Source organism: Phaenicophaeus curvirostris, chromosome 5, assembly GCF_032191515.1.
Source record: "Phaenicophaeus curvirostris isolate KB17595 chromosome 5, BPBGC_Pcur_1.0, whole genome shotgun sequence".
Lineage (NCBI taxonomy): Eukaryota > Metazoa > Chordata > Aves > Cuculiformes > Cuculidae > Phaenicophaeus > Phaenicophaeus curvirostris.
In genome coordinates this window covers 5,696,192-5,721,077 of record NC_091396.1, presented here as the reverse complement: position 1 = coordinate 5,721,077, position 24,886 = coordinate 5,696,192, and the positions used below count along the sequence as shown (strand labels likewise).

General features: G+C 38.1%; 1 protein-coding gene across 6 annotated transcripts in view; it reads right to left on the bottom strand.

The window, feature by feature from the left end:
• Positions 1–777: 777 nt before the first annotated feature.
• Positions 778–24,886, bottom strand: part of ANO5 (anoctamin 5) — a 60,901-nt gene continuing 36,792 nt past the window's right edge. For all 6 annotated transcript variants that reach the window (XM_069857443.1, XM_069857444.1, XM_069857445.1 and 3 more), the window contains 14 exons: positions 23,279–23,394; positions 22,276–22,410; positions 20,953–21,058; positions 20,805–20,865; positions 19,152–19,303; positions 14,634–14,708; positions 13,446–13,668; positions 10,748–10,917; positions 9,779–9,876; positions 9,407–9,537; positions 7,694–7,899; positions 6,533–6,714; positions 5,071–5,176; positions 778–4,521 (listed from right to left, as the gene is read on the bottom strand). In XM_069857443.1, coding sequence (XP_069713544.1) covers positions 4,300–4,521; positions 5,071–5,176; positions 6,533–6,714; positions 7,694–7,899; positions 9,407–9,537; positions 9,779–9,876; positions 10,748–10,917; positions 13,446–13,668; positions 14,634–14,708; positions 19,152–19,303; positions 20,805–20,865; positions 20,953–21,058; positions 22,276–22,410; positions 23,279–23,394 — 1,983 coding nt within the window. In that variant the 3' untranslated portion in view covers positions 778–4,299. The remainder of the gene's footprint in view (positions 4,522–5,070; positions 5,177–6,532; positions 6,715–7,693; positions 7,900–9,406; positions 9,538–9,778; positions 9,877–10,747; positions 10,918–13,445; positions 13,669–14,633; positions 14,709–19,151; positions 19,304–20,804; positions 20,866–20,952; positions 21,059–22,275; positions 22,411–23,278; positions 23,395–24,886) is intronic.

The window sequence follows — 24,886 nt, the reverse complement described above, 5'->3', positions numbered from 1 at the left end:
GTGTGCTCAAAGCTATTTAAGTGCACATTTGTGAACCGCTTGTGTTACGTGTGAAAACTGCATGTGCAGAAACTGAGAACTTGAGAAGTCATCTCAGGTCCTGGCATCACAAGAATAAAATCTGTATCTAGAGAATGAAGGGAAAAGCAGCCTGGCTGCAAATGAGTGTGTGCTAACACACTGTGTGTACTGTACCGACAGGCAGATGGAAACGCTAAGTCTTTTTCACTGATTTGTGGCCTTCTAATGTAAGAAATTTGCAAACCTAAACACACTCATGGGGTATTGTACACTCATGCCATCTTGGTCCACCTACATTGCCTAGAATACATGCAGAGCTCAGTATGGCTTTTCCTTGGTAATTAATTTCTTAAGAAAATGCCTGAAGACAGAAGAAACCCTTACACAATCCAATTATCATTTCAAGTGGAAAATGACAATCGGAAGCTTTCTTCACAAGTCTTTAAGTCAGATTACTGGAAATCCATATACAATATCCAGATATCAGAGAATCATAGAATGGTTTGGGTCTGAAGGAACCTTAAAGATCACCAAGTTCCAACCCCTCTGCGATGGGCAGGAACACGTTCTGCTGGATCATGTTGCCTCATGATCATGAAGCTCAAAACCTCATCCAACCTGATCTTAAATATCCTGCAATGAGCTGAAAAAACCTGCATGAATACTTTTCTCCATGAGGTGATCTGGGCATTTAACTTTTAATACCTCAGCTTCTCTCTGAATTCTTGGAATTTTCAAGAACAAGTTGACAGCATGTTAAAAATAAACACTGCTTTATTTGCCAGATTTAGATCTTATTAAACGTAAACATATAAGTTAGCTGAATGCAACGTTTAAAAAATTTATTCCAACATTAGTGTATCATACATATCAGCAACAAACTCAGCAGACAAAAACACCACTCAGATTACACAACAGTACAATTTAAAACAAGCAGTAAACATAGAACTGTAGGGAAGTCCATCTATTTTCACTCCCTTCTGTTGTCTCAATCTGGTAGTATTTCATTAAAAAGTAAAAGCATAATAACAAAATCTTCTAGAAAAAAAACAGTATAGTGTCTTATAGTAGCACTCTTATTTTGCAGTCATTTCCTTAGGACATACCACACTAAAACTTTCCAAGGTAAAAATCCTACCTAACTTTTAAATGGAAAAAAAATAACATCCCTGATTGTATTACACTTGAAAGGCTGATTTTCTTTTTCTAACTCATTCTAATGAAGCAACCTCTTGTTGCTTAAGTTATAGCAGTTCCAATACAGAACTATCTTTACTTTGATTAAAGGACACTTTGAGATATTTGCATTAAACGCATCAACATCAAATATTCCAACAGTAAGAACAAGCACATCTCCAAACCAACCAGTTCATTTTTCTTATTTTTCTCACTTTTCAGGAACACTTCAGCAAACATATATGTATGTGGACCATTATAGTCCTAATCATATTAACCTTTTGTTTATCAAAATACTGCTTAATGACACGTAAAGGCAAACTACTATGTAAAGAGGTGTTAGACTTATTTTGTTATGTGATATTAGCTCTTAATATGACAACACATTCTCTTTTCAACAGTTTATATATGAAGTAATGCTATGAAGTGTAATGATATATTTTTAAGATATACATCTATTTATTTTTTAATAAACTGATCCCACATCTTTTCAACTTTCTATTGTATGATACAACATATGCAAACCATTTGTTTGCACAGCATTTAACAGGAAGTGATATCAAAAATTAAGTTTAAAAGGAGCGAGAAGTAGAAGTCAAAACATCAGTTCAAAAATTCAGGGTCTGCATGTGGGTCTTCTGCATATCAATGCAGTTTCCCAGACCAAAGTATTTCCCTGTTTCCCTCCACCTTGATTTTAAACAGCATTCTTCATTCACATTAGATCTATTTTACTGACATGTTTTCAAGTGTAGTATATTAGGACACTTTATTGCAGGACCTGAAGAAACTAACGTTCTGTAAGCAAGAACAGTGCATCTAACGCTTAATTTTCAAATCTGTTTTCAGCTTCAATCAGATTGCATGGTTTGCATAGAAATACAACTCTGCATCACACCACCTTACTGTTTGAAGCAATTGTTTGCATTGCTAACAGTAACAAAACCATGAAATCTAAACTAAGCAGTTAATAGTATTTCTGTAAGAAGCAGCAAAGTGCTTGCATTGTGTAAATTCCGGTGTCACAGACAAAATTACGGTGACTGATACTCTTCTTTGGCTTATACATTAAGCAGCAGAGCTAATTTATTTATACATGCATTCCTCCAATAAATCTATTACTTCAAATATGTTTGAATATTCATGAACATGGTCAGTTCATCATGAACACAAATTGCCAATATGCTTGATTTATCAAGCTAATAGATAACAAAGCTGAATAACTTACAGTAACGAGAAATGTACATCTGCTTCAACTCCTTGACTGGCAGCCAAACCATGTGATGTTCATTAGAGGTAGGCACTTCAATGTTAAAATATTTGCTAATAATGATGGTTCCACCCAAAACACGGATTTAAACCTATGACAACATTAACGTCACTAGCCAAGTATTGCAACACGTAGGCTAGGTCTGCTAAACAAAGCACGGAAACCTTACATCGTGGATCTAGTAAACAGTACATCATTTGGCTGATATGGAATACAAATCTAAATCTTTTTGTGCATACTTGCAAGGAAGTATAACTTTCAAAGTGCAAATGTAGTACTATTTCTAATCTCTCTAACCAGTATACTTCAGCACAAGAAAACTCAATGGCCTGGTGCTACATTATCTTTGCAGTCTAGGTATGAACTGCTCTCCATGAGCAGTTCGCACAGCACTAGAACAGAAAGTGTGCCGTGGCAGGCAGGGTTGGCTAACACTGTACAGCTAGGTGTGCAGGTTCACAGTATCATGATGCCTGCAAGCACACTTTGGAAATACGCAGTTCCCTGTGGTGATCCGCTTCACATCCTTTGCCAAATGCAAGTAAACAAGGCACTAAGCATGGAAGTGTTGATATGTTTTAAATATACAGCAAAATCATAAAAATGCCTAACTGCTTCAAATTATAAAGTGAGGGCATATTCATAAACAGCTGGTAGCTACTTTGCACAAGTAGCTATTATATATTTATAAACTTGAAAACTTTGTAGAAAAGACCCATGAGGAAACAGGAAAAAAATCCTTTTTGAAGATCAGAAAGAGAACAAAACCAAAAACAATGCGCTCCAACCTCCCCCCGGCTCTTACATATAAGGACAATAAAAACATAAACATAAGATTACTTGGCATGCTTAAAATCTTTTGAATACAAATCCATGTACAAGCCATCCAGCTACATCAATTAGTGTGGCAGCCCAGCTCTCAGTCCACTGCACCATGTGTCATCCTCCACAGCACTGAGTAGAGACGTGCAGCTTTAGCCCTCTGCTGGCGTTCACAGAGAATCCAAACCAAAGAAAGGAGCAGCTTTGGCCAAAATTAATGTCAAACACCATCTTCCAATGGCAGTATTTTAGACTAAGAAATAAATTAGCTGTAATTCTCCAAATTGTACACATCTTTTTAAAAGAACACTGTCACTAGATGACTCCCCAATATTTGCATTTAAAGAGCAATTTCTTCAGCAGACAGTATTTTTATAAAAATAAATCATAGGTTTGGTTTTTTTTTCTTCACTGCTATGTATCGACTGTGCCTATAAATAATTCCAAGTAGAATTAAGCCCATGTATGTCAAAAACCCATTCCTTCTGGAAAGGGTACACAAGTTCAAAGCTGCAAACAAACATTTTCTGAGACACAGTGGATACAAAAAAGCCTCAAACCCTAACTTTTTTATCAGGAGTGTTATTTAAACGATGCCGCCATAAAAATATAACTCTCACCAATTTCCACAACAGGAGTCCTCTATAATATCGCTTTCATTCAGCTGGGATACAGCCTAGAACTTTGCACTTAGCAACAGGGGGAGGGCTTGGTAGCAATGAGCCCTTTGAGGGTAATGTTCCCTACACTGGGAATCCAAATTCTAGGATTACAAGATTATACTTATTATTCAAAGTGATGGGTAAATAGAAAACAGTGCTGAAGTCATACAGTTTAAGTAGATTTACTTAACCTAGAATGCTCAGTAAGACTTTTAAAGAAAAGTCTAAAATCTTTGGAATGAAAGCAAAGGGTTGAAACCATCCTATAGCTTTCAGGACAATGCATACTGAGCAAATCACAGATAAAAAATTTAAAATAAGCTAAATCCCAAACAGCTGTTTTTTCAGCTACATTTGTATGGTTAACTCCATTCTTCCTTCGGTGGCAATGTATTCCTTTTCTGTGGCTCGTTTATCACCTTGACACAGTCTCTCCTTCAGTTTTTCAAGTTCATACTCATGTAGGATCTTCTGTGTTAAATATTTCTCACGTTTTATTTTGGCTTTCACATCTGCAGGGACATCAGGAATCATCCATGCTACAAAGAATTTGACGATGAACACAACATGCTGAGAAAAAAAACAACCCAACAAATTAATATGTATCTGAGATATGCACAAAGATTAAAACACTTCCTTTTATGCAGAAACATTAATTCCAAACTCTATTTTCCCTTCAAAACTTGCAAGACAGTGGCTTAATACTGAAGTGCTAATTATCCAAATTATTGATTTAACTACTTTTAGCCAATTTACAGCACTGCAAAATGCTTCCTGGACTATGAATACAGTGACCTCACATACAACACTTTAATGAAATGAGGAGTGAAAGTGCTAGTCCTGCTGGTTCATGTCTCTGCCAGCTGCATAAAAAATTTCTTTATTCTGCTGTTGTCTTTCAATTGAATCTTGCAGTCTCCTCAGCTGTTTTCACTAGTCTTATTCAGATGTTAACTTCCTGAAGTTATATTACCCAGTTACAATAAACATTTGCAACATGATTATTTGGTATAACTTAGCTATTTTATATTCTCAGCAGTTCTATTTCTGTAACATTGGTAGCTACCCACAAAATCTATAAGGTATCAATTTTGGAAGGAAATTTTGTAGGGAACATACCTCCATAATAATTATAAAGGCCAGTTTTGCAGCAAGAATGTGCCAAAAATGCATACTGTGTAAATATCTGCGCTCATGATCTGGAGGATATCGATAGTCTCTGTACCTGTTGAATAGCAAGACATGCAAAGGTGAAATGTCATATTCAGTCTGAGACAGACTACAAGCCCACTGACACATACAGGCAAATACAGCTGTCACTTAAGGAACCTCTTCATCTTGTTTTAAATGATCTGTTTCCTTTTCCAGAAAAAGGTTGCCTCTCAATTTGTTTCTCTCTTATGTTTGCTTAAACACTCTCCTATTCACAGCAACAGAGCAGGGGTGAAGATGTGAGAGAAGTGAAATTGTATACAGAGGTTACTTTTCTTTAGGGCAATGATCAAATTCTACAGGACAGAGTGATAGAATGTATCACACAGTAAGGGACAAGTACTGAATAAATGCAACAGACCTTGACAGATGATGGATTGGACAGAGGAAGGGCTTAATGGAAGGGCAGTCTTGAGTTCTACACTCCCATGTATAAGTAGGATAAGGACTCCTGGGGCTTTAAGGCTAAAATATCATACAAACATAGCTGCTTCTTAAAATGTTGGGTTTTTTTGTTTGGGTTTTTTTTCTTGCACATTGAATCAATACTTTTCTTTTACTGTGGACTGCTCTGAAGTTTTTTTTCTCAGTCCTTCTAGAACCCCCAATGCTTCTTCTAGTGAGAAAGGACTTTTTTTTTTTTTTTTTTAATGAAAGCAGGATGACCCAGATCCTCAGTGATATTTAGCACAGTAATGATTGAGCACACCTCATAAGATGCCTTTAAGATACCACACCTCATTTTCAGCTTTGGAATCTAAACCACCGCTACTGATACTTCCTTATCTACTCAGAATCATAGAATCACTAGGCTGGAAAAGATCTTTGAGATCATCAAGCCCAACCATACCTGTCCACTACTAAAACATATTCCTAAGCACTTCATTCACTCGCCCTCTGAACACCTCCAGGGATGGTGACTCAACCACTGCCCTGGGCAGGTGTTCCAGTGCTTGATAATCCTTTTGGTGAAGAAAATTTTCCTAATATCCAATTGGAACCTTTCCTGGTGCAGTTTCAGGCCATAATTAGACATTGCAGCCTAAAAACTTTTGAAATATAGGCTGAAGTTACAACCTTAGGGACATAAATCTCCTCTATTACTCAGAAAACAATAGTTTAATTAAGAAAACAAGCAAACTAACATTAGCAATGAGACACTATAAAATAACAAAAAGGTGTTTTTTTCGTTACTGCCATGATCTCTTACCATCTCAAGCATTGCCTTGTTAATAGCTTAAATACCACCTCTCACACTTCATAACGGGAAGAATGACATAATTCAGTTTCTAGTGGTCTTCTTAAATCTGCATTTATTCTTTATGCTGTGTTCTAAACAAAGGGATACAATATTTATTATTACACCAACCTGCATATGACAAAGTTGTCTCGAACCATTTTAGGCTTGTTTCTATCGGGAAAATCTGAGATTAGAAACACTGACAAACTATTGTTTATATATCCAGACATAGGTGAGTCTTCATTTTCTGAATAAGCATAGTAGTAAACTAAGCGAGGAATCATATCTGATGTGAATGCAACAATAAAAGCCTGAAAAGGAAATTGGAAAAAGAAATTAAAGAAGTAGCACACAAAACTTGTGAGCAGATTCATAGAGCAGTTTTGGTACTGCAGCTCTGTGGCTGCAGTACCACCTTGGTAAAGATGCTGACTGTGGCCTCTGCTGTGAGGACCAGCCCTCAGTGAATAAAATATGTGAATAGTCCTTAATAAAGGCACCAAATTCCAAATATTCCTTCATAACAAACTCTTCTATCTGTGATAACAGCATTCCTTATTAAGAGGAGATGTGGTTTGAATTCCCGTGAGAAAGGATGAACTCGACTCCAATGTGAGATCACTTTATTAAAGAAGGGGAGCTGTTTTCTCCTGCTGTATTTAAAAATGAAAAAAGGGCTACCAGCACGTTTTGCCAAGAAACTTTAGAAGCTTAAGATGCTCAGGTACCTTGCTAATTAGGCGATACCTGCAAGTGGGCTTGTTGCCTAAGACACTTGCATATTTGATACTGTTTACTATTCTACATTAAAAAGAGACAACTATTTTGCTCAGCAGTGTATACTTAAGATGAAAGACTAGCATAGCATTTAGTTTCCAGTGAATCATTGTCCCCATGGGGCCATCTAGAAGCCGCTAAACGAGTGGAATTCCCACAGTATAGACCTCATAACGATAAAACAAGAATGTCATCTGGCCAACAGCATTAATCAACCTCTACTGTCCACTCTGGTGCTCCTCTGGGCAATCAGTGTCCGTCATCTGACTAAGCTTCAGAATGGACTATGCCATTTCAAAACACTGGAGAAGACAGACAAGCGAATGAAAGATTATGGTCCAATGAAATGGACCATAATGGTCAACAAATGGGCAAGCCAAACAAGGCAAATGGTTTGACGGTATCTCTGTAGGGTAGCATGTGATAAAACAAACACTGTTGATAAGCCTCAGCTGATTTTTAAATCTGCAAATGAAAGAATCAAAGTTGATGCAGCACAGTTAACATACTTACATTAGTGACAACCGATAAGATGGCCATTCCATTCAGGATTTCTTGCCAAACCCCTATGCTATGTGCTTTTGCAGCCACGGGTCTCCTGTACTGAGTGGTTAATTTCCAGGAGTCTACTCGAATCTCCAGGATATTATTCATCAGAGCAAGAAGGGGAGCCAGGGGAAAGGATGCCACGAAGAGAGTAATGAATCCAAACTGAATGACTGCAAGGGAGAAAAGAAGAGTGCCAAAATCTGCCCCTAGAAATTACCTTCAGGGTGATGATGAAACATTCAAATTGCCACTGGCAGACAAATGGCAAACTTGTGCCAGGCTGCACGAGTAGTCACCTCCTGCTCTGGCCCGAGACAATGACAGCTTGCCCCAGCCCCAAGACTCCTCTAGTCCCTTAGGGCTGCCGTTCGGCAGCACCCAAAGGAATGGGGCAGTCAGGTTCTGTCAATGATGCTGCCAGCAGTGCTGGATATTAATTCTTTCATCATGTTGCAGTTCTCTCATGAATGGAACTGTAGGGAATGCACTAATACATCACATTTCTGAGTTACGAGACAGGAACAAAACCAAAACCAGACTAGTTTTTCTCTCCTGCAGCCTGCGCAGAGCAAGCCCATTCTCCTTTTACTTATCAGCTACACTCCTAAATTAAATAGAGGAAATACTTTTACTGTTATCACAATCTCACCTCCACCTATTGTTATTGCTTTAGTCAAAAAATTAGTACCAATTCTGTATATACTAGTTCCACTGGGGAGTCTTTAACATTAGTTTAAGAATTACAAATAATATACATAAACAACCCCTTTAAGTCATTATCAAAATGAAATGTTTCTTGGTACAGATTGTGACAGTCCTCGGTGCAGAGCCAATACTGCCACTATGTTTTAAAGACAGGAAATAGAACATCTTGTCTGGTTTAGGCAGTGGATAAAAATAAATTCCTATACACCAGCTCTTCCATGATGTCAGTGATCAGTTCTTCATCTTAGACAAGGAACAAAATTCATACTAGCTTAGGAGCCCCAAGAAAATTCTGGAGCAAACACATTAAACAACACAAGGCATCCCTTCTCAAAATTTTTGTTCTTTTAAAAGACAATACTAACACTTCTACAGTGTCTTCTACATTTAGTTTGGCTTCAACTTCCAGTTTTAGCTTCTCAGGTTTTGTGAAGTGATTTCATATGCTGACCTGTTCATGTTCCCTTTGAAAAATCCTGTTCTGTTACCCATGCTCCCTCTGCTGGTTCTATCAGACTGCATCAAAGCACTAATCTATGCAAACCTAAAACTGAATCGATTCTCTCCGATACAGTTTGTAGATCTCATATCTGCAGTACACATCCTTACAGGATATTTGGCACTCATCCCACACTTACAATTTAAACTGACATCAGCTGAGAATATGCTTGGGAACAAGAACAGAACAGACACAGAGACAGCTGGCTGCACTGAGAATAATGTTCACCATTCAAATGAGGGAAACAAACAGTCTTTGCAGTGTTTCTGTGAAATTCCCTGCAGTCTAACGAGCAAAGACAGCTTTTTTTTTTTAATTAGGCTGACCTATTTAACGATTTCCAGTAGTTGATCGTCTCCTGTTTACCAGATGAAAGCGGTGGCATCAATCCATAACAATTCATTGAGAAGCTATTTTTTTGCAAGTGTCAGTGCAAGATGTCCTCAATTTCAAATGTGTATTTTTAAACTTACCCATTTCTAGATATTCATAGAACAGGCCTAGGGCTCCAAATGTCTGCAGATCATGGTCCTGCTCCCAGCGACTGTATAAATTTTCTGGATTATTTCTGGCTTTCCGGCGTCCCCACCAGTTACAAATCCAGCTGGATATACAGAAAAAGTTACCATGAGAGAAGCAGATCACGTATCCCTTTCTCTTAGCAAGCTCCTTGTTGCAATATATAATACTACCACCAAAAGCCTCTGATAATTCTACTTGTCAGTACTGTGCTTAATTTACAGATTTTTTTTTCTTAGCTCTTCATATGGCAATCCTTGTTATCACTACTTCCAAGAATTTCCTCTGTCTATAACATGGGCATCTCAGTGTAAGAGAGAACTTACGGTACAATGGCTTCTTGGATATTTCCCCAGATCTGTTTGCCAGCCATGACTATGGTGAGCTGTGTCGTCAGTTCTATCAAACAGCCTGCAGGATCACACTGGCAGAGACAAATTGCGGGTTAAAGGACATGAATAATGGACACTACCCAGATAAATCATATTCTACTACTGTATAAATGAAAGAGAAAAGGAAATCTTAAAACTTGTTAGGACAATACTTAATTATCACCTGGACTGCCAGCTAAGATTCTCTCTTGGGAAGGCTGTTACAGAAGGGCTTTCAATGCTCAACGCGCTTGATAAAAGACACACCGAAACATAACGATCATTTAAATACCTGCCAGTATCTGGTCTCCGCTGTTTGCTAAGAACATTAGTTTTAAAGTTTCAACTCTGTCTTATGAGTTTAGCAGCCAATTCAGTACTAGGAGATACTTCCTCAGTAAATGCACTGCGTTACTTCATTGTGTTTTCCATGGGTTTTCCTCCACTATTGACACCCAAGCAATGCTTCACATTAAATATTTTATTTCATCTCTTATTTCAACAGCATAATTAGTAATGAAATGAGGGGGAAAACCCCAAAAGCTTACAGATGAGCTGCTTTCCAAATTTTTTCTCTGACAATGTAGTGCCTCAAAAAGCCAGAGACCATTCCCATTTATACTAGACTGCAACCTAGAGAATCACGTTTAAGACCTATGGTGAGATCCAATGGTATTTCAGGAGAACTGGATCCTCCTTGTGACTGTGAGCCACAGATTTTCAGTGCTGCTGTTTCCCTGACTAGCAATGGCAAGAAGGATCCTTAGAAGCCCTTCATCAGCTTCAGGACGGCCAGCTGAGGTCCAGCTCATTCGAGACCAAACCTATAGCTGTCTATTTAAGATTGCACAGATTGGAGAGGATAAAGACTTTAAACTAGTTTTACTATTACTATTATTATTATATCCATCAAGAATGTCCTACCTCTTCATTTCGCCAGCTATTAAACATGTATGTGTAGGCACCTGGGTAACCAACAAACTTCCCTTTGAAGAAGGCCACGTAGAAACAGGATGAATAGTAGTTGACAAACTGGAACAGAAACATTTTCATAGTGAGCCTGTTCTCGTATTCCATATGAGTTCTGGGAATCTCTGTGAAACCAGAACACAGTAATTTTATTTTCCTTTATTCCCTTTAAAAGGATAAAATTCACAAATATTCATCACTCACAGTACCTTTATATCCAAAAGGGAAAAAAAAAAAAAAAAGAAAAAAAAGGCTGCCTACTACCAGTTCAGCAGATGGAGCTCTGGCTCTATGACACCCTACCCTTAATTTACAATGCAGCTTTCTGCAACCAAGTGAAATTCAATCTTGAACCACGTAAAAGCTTTGCCTTCCCCTTCTTTGTACTGTCGACTAGCAACTGCCCACCCCCAAACCTTACACTATTTTTAGGAGATTCACGATCAAACTCAAACATTAACTACCAGGTTCTCCTAGACTACGAAAGTTCCACTGTTAGCAATGTACATGATAAAGTTTTTTTTATTTGCATACATTACAGTATTGATTTTTTCAGTATGCTGTGTGTGTTTAATTTATATTGAAATCAGCAGAAACTGGATGGGTCTTGTGCCTCTGAAAGATGAGACTCATTGCAGGGGGAAGAACAGAAAAGGATGCAGGTGTTTTGGTGGCACTGAACATCACCAAGCCTTTGCTTAAGATTTTGCTGCCTTTGTAATGATGTTCTCCACCATGTTTACATTTTAAAGGTAGCAGGAAGCCCTAAGCACATTATTGTTAAAATGTGCTGTTAAATGTTATCACATAACCAATATGACCCGGGAGAAAGGGGAAGAAAATACATCACAAGCATTCAAGTCTCTCTAAATTGGTTGGGACCTGGCAGACATGTTGAACTCACCTGCCCTACAGGGCAGTTATTTTATATCCGAATAACCTAATGATTCTAAGCATGACAAATGTTTGCCTGACAGAGGGTATTTACAGGGAACCTGACATCAGAGTTTACTACAGAGCAGGCAGTTCTCAGCTGAGGTTGTCTGCCTAGGATGCAGCTCATTAAAATACATCTATTGGCAGTGAGCAGCTCACAGGTTGATGTCACACACCCAGTGTCTACAGCACCAGAGAAAGGCTGTACCTGCACCTCTGTAAACAAAATTTGGCCTAAACATTTAAGAAGTTCGAGAGTGAAGGGAGTTAGAACAGACACTCCTGACAGCTGCAGTCAACATTTCATACTCTGGACTCTAAGCCTGGGCTGAGTGCAGCCATCGCAGCTGCCAGAGGAGGGCAGCAGTCCCATAAAAGTAAGCAGATTTATTTTCTCCTCTGTAACTGAGAACCACAGGTAGTGCTGACACTTAAGAAATTAATCCTCCATACTTGCAAGCAGCAAAATGACATTGCTGAGCCTTCATGCTTATACTTCATGCCCTTCAAGAAGGATTAAAAAATGATAGTCTTCTAGTTTGCTTGGGTTGGTTTATTGTTTTGTTTTGTTGGGGTTTTTGGGTTTTTTTGCTAGAGGCAATTGTACTTATTACTTGTTATGTCTTTCTTTAGTCTAATTTGGCCAAGAGAAAGAAACAGTACAGATGCCTGAGACTAAAGATGGTCCATAATAAACCAAAATAAACCAAATGCAGCATCCCATTAAGTTTCTGCAACAAGCACCTTTCAATTCTTGATTCCACCTGTAAGACCTCATAAAAAACAAATCACCCAACTGCATTTATGACAGCTATACAAATTACAAATACAAATACTTTCAGCTCTCCCCCACAGCTGAATAGTCAGCTATTATTTCTTTCTATAAAGCACCTGCAGGGACTTCTTCATGTAAATCATTAAAGGCAAACAAGGAGAAATACGTAAGAAGGGCTCTAGGGAAGCACATTTCCAGCAAGTAAGCAATAGTCAAACCTAAAATCTGCTACAAAACCAACAGATCTTTCTGGGCCTGCCTGCCTGCAGGCTCCTCCAGTTCTGGAGTGGGCCTCCTGCAGGTAGTGCTGTCAAGGGCTGCAGCCACAATAACACATCTTGGACTTAACTTCTCAGCCTGCTCAATCTTTGCCTTCAGTCTGTATTAACTCCAAATTTGCCAATCCACAGCTAAGGGAAACAGTGCCATGAATAACATACTGGAAAATATACTGTCCTATCCTATTCGCCAGCCTCCTACCTTTCCCCTCCAACACGAGACATTATTATTTAGTCTTTTTCCTGTAAAGATGGATTTGAAAGCTGTGATCTATTTTTACAAACAGATCTTCAGGATTTCTAATTGAAATACTGCTAAATTAACAAAGTTTGATCTTGCTTTGGTGACTCTCATATAACACATAATACGTGTTCAGAACTACATTGTGTTCAGAACTACATTATGTTCAGAACTACAATTGTCTCCATAGACTAGCAGTAATATAAGCAAACATAATACTAAGAGAAACCAGCTTACGATATTCAAATGCAGAGAAAAGGTTCAGTATGGCCACGGATACAACTGAGTCCTTGCTGCAAACTACAGACTAACATTCTAGTGTTCCCACTGTGCTTGAGGCAAGAATAAATCTGTCAAGCACCTCTAGATGGGTTCTACCTTTACTGAATCCTTGGAAGTTTTGTCTTTAAGTACAGTTCTTACCCATATCAGTAATCCAGATAGCTATCCTTTCATATATGAAATTCAGTATCATGATGATGACAAAATTCAGGCATGAGGCTGTAACTGATGTTGCAAGCTGTGGGGTCAGTAATCCTCTGATGGGCTGTAAAGTTTCTGTGTTCTCCATGAGGCTGGCGAAGGCAGCATACACCGCAAGGCGATACACGATCACAGCTATCATGCTAGCTATAATCAGTGACACCTAAGAAAAGGACAGAGATTTCCAATATACTTATAGCTCACTACAGCAACATGCATGCAACTTTAGAAATAAGGTGTAACACAACATACATTATACCTTTTAAATTTTATTCTTTATGGGAATGAGTTCAGTTGCACTGAAATGGAAAGCACAGAGGCAAAATACATTGTTATATTTTTTCCAAGGATATGTAGTGATAGAACAAAGGGTAATGGCTTTAAATGGAAAGAGGGTAGATTTAGCTTAGATGTAAAGAACAAATCCTTCACCTTGAAGATGGTGAAGCACTGGAGCAGGTTGCCCAGAGAAGTCATGGATGCCCCATCCCTGGAGGTGTTCCAGGCCAGGCTGGATGGGGCTTTTGAGCAACCTGGTACAGTGGATGGTGTCCCTGTCCATGGCAAGGGTTTGGAGCAGGTTGATCTTTAATGACCTTTCCAACCCAAACCGTTCCAATTCTTTTAGATACATTAAACCAAACAAAATTATTTTGTTAACACAAACAAACCAGATAATCTAATACCAACATTCAAAAAAATAAATAGTGCAGAAGGTTACAGACTCATAGAAATGGAGATGGAAGGGACAAATTAGATTATATTGTCCACTCTGAAATTCACTCTGCAGGTATTTCTACAGAGGAATATAAAGATATTTCATTGTAGTGAGTACTTTTTTTTTTTCTTTTACTACCATTTTTTTCAGTATGGTCTGTTAACAGCACATATGCCAGAGAGTTACTCCTGTGCTCAAATATCCAATCAAAACATCAATTAATGACAGATTTCCAGGTTGTTTTTTTTATATCTGAATTGAAGTGTATTTGGCGTGACAGCAGGAAATCTGTGGGACAATAATAAAGGCATGTGTTAGTATCCTGGGTGAAACCAGCACGTGTTAATGTCATTAGTGATGACCTGCAATTCTGATATTTGTTAAAAATTATGATTAAAAAAGATGCTCACCCAGAACAACACTGTAGTTCCCGAGATGCAGAACCGCACAGCCTGGCTAGTTAAAGGCAAATAAGGCTCCATCTCCTGAAACAGTCAAAGCAAGCACAGCACTGTTCACAAATTCATAATCTTATTCTAACACCAAACAGCACACAGAGCTCTCATCAGCCATGTGGAGGTGCTCACATCCAAGTAAAACCATTCAGAATGCGCCTCTCTAAATGGGCAGATAATACAGGATTATGAGTGTGCTGGAGGGGGAAAACAGATCAGGACAGAAGTGGCCATAACGACACTAAAAGTGAAGACAGCACTGGAAAGAATGGTTAGACCTTTCAAAAAATCAATCAGCAGCCGAAGGAAAAAGATCACCTCCTTCATTAGATGGGCCCGACAGAACTTCTACTGTAGTGCAAGGTCAGCTGCCATAGAGCTCCGAGTCCAAAATGGGACTGAATTTTAAATTCTTCATGTCAGGGATTCTTAAAATGGTCATTTACTTGGATGTGCCATGTTTTTCCACACAGCCAGAGAGTATTTTCCTCCACTCCTTCAATTTACTCTTTCTTTAATCAAAGAAATGGGATGGCTACATTCATTAGTTGACAATCTCTGCTGCAGCAGCAGGCAGCTTGGTCTTACCCAAGTGAGTATCCCCATATAGCACATGAACAATTTTCCACGTTCGTGTAAAGTTCTCTTTTTTGCAACCAATTCTAATTCCTAAAATATCAGATTACATGTGTTAAGAAAGGTTCATTTAAGAACTAATGCCAGTGGAAAAGATTTAGAAAAAATAAACTAGACTTGATAAATCTTTGAGCAAGGCATGGTAGTACATTTACACTCCTCTTGGACAAAGGGGCAGTGATTACCATAGGTGAGTGCAATATTAAATATATTATCAATAAGTATATTGAACCAGGAAATGCTTATTTTGACAACAGAATAATTGAACCTGTAAAATGTAGCTGGAAAGAGGTTATTTTCTGTTATACAAAAACCCGGAATGTGCCCAACACACTGGCATAATGTGGTGTAATTATGCTGAATACAACGGCCAGAACTGAGCTGCACATTTATCCCTGAGACAACCAAGCAGCTGTAGTTGTTCTACAAGCCTTGCTTGGTGATGGTGATATTCTTCAGTACATCAGCACACTCATACCAACGTGATTCTATTTGAAGTCTAATGCGCTGCTCTCTCAGGAGAGATATACTGCCTGTATCTGCCTAAATATACTTACTGAACACAATTACCAATACTGTAGTGTCAAGTCACAACAAGTGTTTTGACGATGATAACAGTTAAAGGCACTATAAACAGAACTATAAAAATTTCTGAGGAAAAGATAAGAGCACAGATATCAGGTGACTTTATATAGGCTTATAACATTTTATACCTATTTTGTAGTAATAAATAATACGTATATTCTATACTAAGAACAAATGTTTTGCATACTCTAAGCTATTCAACAAGTCTTCCACTTTGGAATAAAATGTAGGCAATAACGTGCAATGAAAGAGCCTAAGTTTGAAGGGAACGCTTCATTATTTATGTAAATTAAGATTCTACTTTAATCAGCAAAGCCATATTTTAGCTATGATCTACCTAGATAGTTTAGCACTATGACCAAATGAGGTGTTAATTAAAGCCTCAAGATGGGCAATTTCTGTTTCAGTGCACCTATAATTTGAATCATGGCCAGGAATAATGAAGAAATAATTTTCTAAGCAAAGCAAAACTAGCCTTGGGATGCAAAAAACTCAGTGACCTGTATCCATACTATCTTATCAGTCTGCAGAATTAACTTATTTGAAACCGCTGTCCTTTCACATGTTCAGTATTGCACATTAATTAATGAAAGGAAATTACACTACAGTGTGGCTAACCTGCATGGTTTGCTATAACTGGGTATTGATAAGGACCACTGCTAAACCCTGCTGCACAAAAGCTTCTAAAGATTCACCAAGGTAGTGATGTGTGGTAAAATAAAGGATTGTACAGTCATAGAATTTTATGGTAATTGTTAATGCATATTTAGAAAGCACAGAACAGTGCAGTATCTCACTCTGAGATAAGAAAATTATATTATGGCCCAATTTCTGTTTCCAAAATAAAAGTCCAAATAAACCATCCTACCCAAGAGATCTGCATGAATTTAGAGAGAACCGTCTTCTCCCTCGGGATAGTTATACAAATGCATCTCACCCCTGTCATCTTTGGCTGCAGTCTGCTGCGGCTGGTTCACCTCACCAGACTACAGGCTTTGGTCCATGCTGTCTGCAACCACTGCCTGTAAGTCAGCCCATCACTCCCTCATCCTCACGATTACCATCTGCTGCAGCTGGTACTTCACAGCACCTAAGGGCCAGAAACTGCCTGTGTGATTTCCCCTTGCTCTTTCCTCTAACTGCAGCAGAATCAGTGTTTCAGCTGGTTTTGGTCATTGTGCAGTTATGTAAGAAAGTGGAAAGTTTTAGCTTAAGCAGACACAGGGACGTGAACTAGTAAGTAACACACAACAGGCTGGTATGTGTTTTCAATTAGCTGAACTAGCTAGCCGAAAATTGCTTTACCTGAAACTGTTTTCCTGAGCATGCAGAAATTGATGCCTCAGCAGATCTACACTCAAAATCATAGTCCATGGTTATCAAAGATCTCTCTGTAACTTGTACAGTGTAAGCTATAGGTGTAAGAAGAGCAGCTTTAATGTTGCATATACAGAAGGGGAAGGAGAGGCAGAAAAACTCTGTCATGAGAAATAAGATTAGGGTGTATATATCCTAATAATTAAGAAGACAATCCCCAAAAGACAGGGCTACTGTTCATATAACAATGCTTCTCGTCATGTTCTGGCTAAGATGCTATTTCATTTCTCTAGACTGTGTTACCTATGAAGAGGAAGGGTGATTTTAAAATACATCAAACTGAGGTGGTAGGTTTTCTTACTGGAATGCAACCATCCAATCCCTAAATTTGTCAAATAATACCTACCTAAATTAAATTTAAATGAAGACAATTAACACCTACCAAGTATTTATATAGACCATTTAACAGAGTTAAATAGCATGCTTAATTGTACCTCAATTAGATTTCAGATGAAGGGCTTCAGCAGACTTCATCTCTCTAGCGTTCCCTAAACAAAGGGCTTGAATATCAGAAGCAAAACTACAGCTAGTCCCACTTATGTAGCTTAGGTCAAGATGACTGCTCCTTCATATGTTGTGCAGAGATGAGAAAGTGTTTTAAAAGGTGTGAAGACTTCAAAGACTGCTACTTTGAAATGTGAAGGACACTAAAGATAGTTTTAGCCAACTACGAACATTGCTTTCGTATTCCCCTATTTAATGTATCAGTTCCCTGTGGAAATTAAATCAGCACAGGATACTTAATAACTGCGTGACCAGCAGGTCCAGGGAGGTTATTCTCCCTCTGTACTCGGCACTGGTGAGACCGCTCCTCGAATCCTGTGTTCAGTTCTGGGCCCCTCACCACAAGAAGGATGTTGAGGCTCTGGAGCGAGTCCAGAGAAGAGCAACGAAGCTGGTGAAGGGGCTGGAGAACAGGCCTTATGAGGAACAGCTGAGAGAGCTGGGGGTGTTTAGCCTAGAGAAGAGGAGGCTGAGGGAAGATTTAGGCTGGACATTAGGAAAAAATTTTTCACAGAAAGGGTCATTGGGCACTGGAACGGGCTGCCCAGGGAGGTGGTTGAGTCACCTTCCCTGGAGGTGTTTAAGGCACGAGTGGACGAGGTGCTAAGGGACATGGTTTAGTGTTTGATAGGAATGGTTGGACTCAAGGATCCGGTGGGTCTCTTCCAACCTGTTTATTCTACGATTCTATGATTATGAAAGTTAGGCACACACTCCACAGGCAAAAACCCCACCTTCAAATTTATCCTGTGTCAAAAGCCCAGAAAACAAAAGACTTAGGCAGGAAAAGCCGTGGTCTAAGAGATAGGGTGTGCTTGGCATGTGCAAGAGGAGGCTGAAGTGCTGAGAACTCTCACTCACTCTAAGAGTGAAAAGCAGGACAGTCACACCACACTGGGCCCGCACCAGGGTAAACAGACCCTTAGAAGGCAACGCTATAGACTTCAGAACTTAGCAACACTAACAGAGCCAGGCTGCTTTCAGCAGTTAAAGTGTTTATCTCTAATGCTGGTCAACGAAAGAGAACAAATCTCAACACTCATCAACTGGATGTCTTTAGCAAGAAAACTATGTACAAAATTCTGCTTTGATATTTGATGCAATCTATTGTGTTTCTGAGGGTGTGGTTGGCATCATGTTCTACATATTCAAGCCAAACTCACTGCTACCATAAGCACTGTTCTGTGGAGACATAATAGCCGAGGGCCTGCCCTGCTCCAATATAAACATGGCATCGCTTATGTGTGTCACACAGATCTTTACCTAACAATGACATACAGACTTGCTCCTGAGGCAGAACTTGCACATTAGCAAACTATCTGTCAGCTAACAACTGGATTTGCATGCAGGTAAACCCAGCAGGCTCATTACCTGAGTTACAGGATTCTTCTTCTTTTGGGTACATTTTGCTTCATATTCGGGCCTCAGCTGCAGTTGCTGCTGTTCCTCTTCAAAATCAACCAAATCCCACTCATACTTCAGCCTAGCCTGCCGCCTCTTCCAAAACTCCAAGAAAAGTGTAACTGCAATTTGGACATGTTAAAACACAGTTAAGGGAGAAACGAACAAGTTAATGAACAAAGTTAAACTTGTTTCTGTGCTGGCTCCTGTTCTGCGGTCTGCTATTTACCCTCACAATGGGGTAGTCTATTTTTATTGACTACCTATTAAAGTTCACAGCTAAGACCGTAATGTGGATTAAGTAATATTTTAGCTAATTGAATTCCAGAAGTGGATGACAAGGAAGATGCCAAGACAGGACATTGGTATTTCTATGGTTACAGCAACCATGCTCAGTGACAGTTTAACTACTTTTCATATGCACGTAGCAATACAGAATTAACAAAGCAATGTGATAATTCATTTGATATCATGGTCATTTTAAAGACAGTGAACGTCTGCTGCTTTTCATATGATCAAGAGTGAGGCTGGCTTAGGAAGTTATAAGACACTAGAACTGATTTCATATATGAAATAAACAATAATAAAAGGTATAATACCATATAACATCTTAAAAGCCCTCTATAAACTACTTTAAAGTGTAAAACTTTAGTAATCCGATTGTTCTTATTTGAATTGGAGAGGCTTTATGGTTTGCACAAACACAGGAAACCTTATCTTCTACAGTTCTAAAATCTTTTGCTGGTCCTTCCTGAATGACTAATCCATCTCACTCAAATACTAGTGCTTGAAACCAAGAAAAGCTTAGGAAAACAGCCATGCAGCATTATTTTATTAAAATGTTTTTTGAGAATTCTCCATGAAAAAGTTAGTGGCCAGATCCTTTGATAACATATACACAGATTTTTCTATCAACACAGAGATCTTTGCATGTTAATGAAATATCTATGTTCAAATCAAAGGTTTAATTATGATATTTCATATAAACAGTATGAAACAGGAGACAAGGTATTTAAGGAAATAAGCGATAACTACACTATCTTACGTCTATAAACCCTCACAGAATTTAAGAAAAGAACGTGTATTCAAGACAATACCATCTTAAAGTCTGAACAAGTATCACTTGGTGTGAAACCATGCTTGTAGACAGAGTCAATAAATCCACCTATTCCTGCATCGCCAAAACATAATATAAAGTAAGAAGTTCATGGCAGTAGAGGCCAACTAATTTTCATCCTAAAAATGCTAATAAAGTGGTAGTGCTGCACCATCAGCTGCACCACCCTCATGTGGTACTGATAACTTGCAGTGCTAAGTAGAGAGAGGTCTTTCACAAGGACTGCATAAGGCTGCAATCTATCTTAGGTTACTAAGGGAAGAAATAAATAAAGATAGAGAACACAATGCTTACGATATTCTAGAAACCTGCTAGATTTTGTTCAGTTTTGGTTAAGCCCAATTCCTCTGCAGCTTTAGATTACTTTTATTCTCTCACCCCGTTTGCATCAGAGGCAGGATATTAAAGCAAAGCCATTATTCCCCTTCTTCCAACCTCCAGAGTCCCTTAGCAGCTTTGCCAAGATCTCCTTATTGTTTGACATAAAACTTATGAACCGTACTCACCCCATATGCCCATGAAAATGGCAAAAAAGACAGTTGCCACGTTGTCAAACAAATGCGAATACTGCAACAGAATAGACAGGAACAGGTCAGTACCAAAATAGTTTTCAGTATGAATAACAATGATGTGGCTGGAGAACCAAATACAGACCTGTGAGGACTCACAAGTGGTGTTTAGCCTCCAGTAGTCACACTCTCGGTCACAAAGAGGACACATGATGATCTCTCCTCCAATTGCAGGATCACAGATTTCTTTGCTGAGGAAAAAACCATTGTACAGTATCTGTTTTCATAAAGTCTTAGGAGCTGCTATAAGAAGTTTATTTTTAAAATAAAACAAATTAAAAGCTTCCTTTGTTCAAAGCTCAACATTTCCAGCTTCACAGGGAAGATGCTAAGTCTTGTTATGTTCACTGGAGTTAATCTGTAGTTAGTGAGGGGAAGCTCATGTAGCAGCTACCACAAGGAGGAGAACTAGCAATTCACTTGGTCTGGGCTTTCTGATTCTATCAGTAATAAATCAGAAGCCTTCAAGGAGCTGTACTGCATATGCCCAGCTTTCAGGTGAGATATAAACCATGTTATTTCTCCTCAGGTTATTAATGCGCTCATTACACCTTTTCTAATAGCAGACATATCAATTCAGCTTTGCTGTCTACAGTAAAATTTGCTACTTCAGTCTAGCCATTACAGTGGGCAAAATTTTAAATCCAGTCATTCAGTAAATCGAGAAATCTGAACATGTATAGCAGTGTTCCCAGGTAAATTCTGAACCCAGCTAAAATGTAATCCCATAATGACATCATTCAGTAGAATGGCTGAGAATTTTAACCTGCTATTCATCTTCTATATTTAAAGCTTAATATATTTTGGAAGACTTCTCATAAGAAAGAATGAAAAATTAAGTGTCAACCTTCTTACCACTCCCCACTCCAACCTCCACAAATCCCTGAATATGATAAATCTTGGGATCTTTGAAGAATCAAATACAACGCTTCTTTAAAAAAAAGCAAACTCTGGTTAATGAGATACTGGACCCCTCTTTGACAGGGAATCTGTACTGCACTCATGCTTTTGGTAGTTAGTGCAAATGATGACCTAACCAAAAAGGTCAACAAACTACTCCGCAAGATAGATTAAAATAGAAAAGATGAGGTAACAATAAACAATTGAAACAAACAATTTTGGTCATCTTAGGACTTTATGTCCTAAGGGTATTCCAATATAAAAAGCTATTGCCAAAAGGCAATAAAATATTGCTTTTCATCTACAAATTGAGTCTTAGTAATTAATAGCAACAAGTTTCGCATTAGTTGTCTGCCAGCATTTCTGTCAATAAAGACAGCTGAAGAACAAATTTGCCTGCTCTGACAAGCTTTAAAAGCTTATTAACAGTTTTTTTGCAAGAACAAAATTTTCACATTGCTTAGCTTTCCCCATTGTAAGCCCAGAAGATATTCAACATTACACTCACCTGCTCATATTTTCATCCATTGTAAACAAGCCATAAAGAAAACAGATTAAGCCAACAACTGCTGCAAGGAATAGCATCTCGGTGTAAAATCCTAGCCAGGCAAAATAGATTCCAATTTTCTCACCATAGTACTTCCTGAATACAAAAAAAGAAGGAATTAATAGGAATACAAAACAAAGTTTGAGACTGCAATACAGAAAATTGGCCAGAGTCAAAATGAAACAGCTGGCAAAATTCTTACTTAACAGAAGAGTAAATGCATTGATGTACACTGGAAAGGTGAGATTTGAAGGCGGCTGAGAAAATTAAGCAAGCTGAATGAACAAAATATATGGCCTCTTTTCACCCTTTTTTCCTTTCAGTAGAAGCTTTAAAAATCACTCTGTCCCCTTCCCACAGGATAATGTAAATGAAGATCAACTTCTTCAATTTTCCAAGGAATTATACAAAAGAAGCGGGCACAACAGTTCTGATCCCATGGTTATTAAGAGAATGACAGAATTACACAGGGTAATTCACAGAATTTACAGACAACTGTAACTTGTGAATAAAATAATGTTTTTTTAAATGACATATGGCCTGAATCAAAGAAATCTTGGGTAAGGTTAGTTCAAATTTGGGTTTAGTACTGCATTGAGAGTCAAGCTTCAGAAACTGATTTTATCAGTAGTTTTTCAAGTCTCTATTGCAATTTCCAAATTTCAAATCAGTCTTTAAAAATTGCGGCAGATATTGGTAACAAAATGCAAAGTATTCCTCATATGTGTTCCTCTACAGCCAAATTATCTGTTCCATACCCGACCCCGGGAGCACTGGCTAGATTGAAAGAGGCTTGATATGACATAAAACATTTTTCCCTTTGTCATGTCCTCCAAGGACCTAGTGCCCAATTAAGTATCTAATTTTCATCAGATCTTATAACTACTTAAAAATCTTCCAACATGATCAAACTACAAATGAATGGGCACTAAATAAATATAATAAAACACAGGAAGTATTTTACCTGATGAGGTCCAAAGGCTGCTCTTTGTAGAACCGCAAGAAACGGGCCCACTCCATGTACAGCGTGTATCTCTCATTGTCACAGTTTGGATCATTTGCTTTTTTCCAATACTGGCACTGTGAGCAAATCAAAGTAAAGGAAAACACCTCAGTAACAGATTCAAATACTACATTGAAATAAACGAACATCAATAACGATGACAACGCACACCCCTCTTAAGATTATGCCAATTAAACTCATCCAAAATCTAAACTTAGCACTCTACTTCAACACTTTATTTAAGCAGAATTCTTTTTATATATGTAATATTTTAAGATAACAAACATTTTCAGAAAAAAATTATCCATCTTTGACATTCAATCAATTATACTGTAACCACATCATGTCACGTTGCAGCAGTGTTGGTGCTGGTATGACATACTCATCTGCACTGGCAGATTTCTGCAGTGACTGGTTTGTTCCTTTATACTGGGGTGTAGCATATGCCATTGCAGAAGTTAACTGCAGAAGTTCAAGCTTCCTTAAAGAGGAAAACCACCATTATACTCTAGCTTCATTAAAAACAACGCAAATTGAAATCCTCTCCTGTACTTCTGAATCAAGTTCTCATTGCCCATTAAAAAAGCATTTCACCCAGACATGTAAACTACAGGATATAAATTAAAGCTGTTTCCTGCCTCCAGCCACTGCACTATAACGTACTCTGTGCTGTGATTTCTCAGCTGTAACGCAGGAACATGCAAAATGAAATTCTGACACTAATTAACTTCAGTGGTGTTAATCACTATCATGTACCCGCTTGTCAAGTACTGAGAAATTTTTCAAACTCCATCAGTTTTCTAGAAATTAAACAGCATAAAATAACCAGAGCTCCTGACAGCTCTTGTAATTTTATTGTGTTGCAGAACTCTGCCTTTAGAAATATTTGGCTATGTCGAATATACAGTTTGTGATCATGGTTTTCCTTTTTTTTTTCCTCAATGGCTCTCCATCACAAAGAAAAGCATGAAAATTGGTTTCTAAATGGAAACCAAGGAAGTTAAACAACCTAAAGGTCTCATCTTTTAAATAGTTTAAAAAGGTTAAATAGCTATTTCTTAGACAATGATTTCTGAGCGCCTCATGCTTTTGGATTATTTTCATATAATTTCTGAGCACTTAAAGTTGGTTGTACTTGTATAGAAGAGATTCTTGTGCAACCACTTTCTATGCGTTTGGTAGTCCCAACAGTAAAAATTGCTTCACAGCCAAGACTTGTCTCCTACAGTCTAGACTCTGATCAGCTAAACTTTCCCTCTGAAAACCTAAAGAATGCCCATACATCCATTTCTTTTCATTTTCTAAGGAAGGAAAAAATATTTTAAAACATTTAAAAATATCAATCGATATGAAGTATTTGAAAATATTTTTGTGGTAGAATTCACAGATATAAATAAGCAATTAAAATTCACTAAAATGTTGTGACAAATTTGAAGTAACTATTATAAACACAAAGAGAATTTCAGGTTTAAGCAATGAATTGAACGTAACATTCAGAAGGGAAAAAGAATCAAAAAAAACCCCAACCCATGTAAAATATAGTAACATAATAATAAATAAAATATAGTA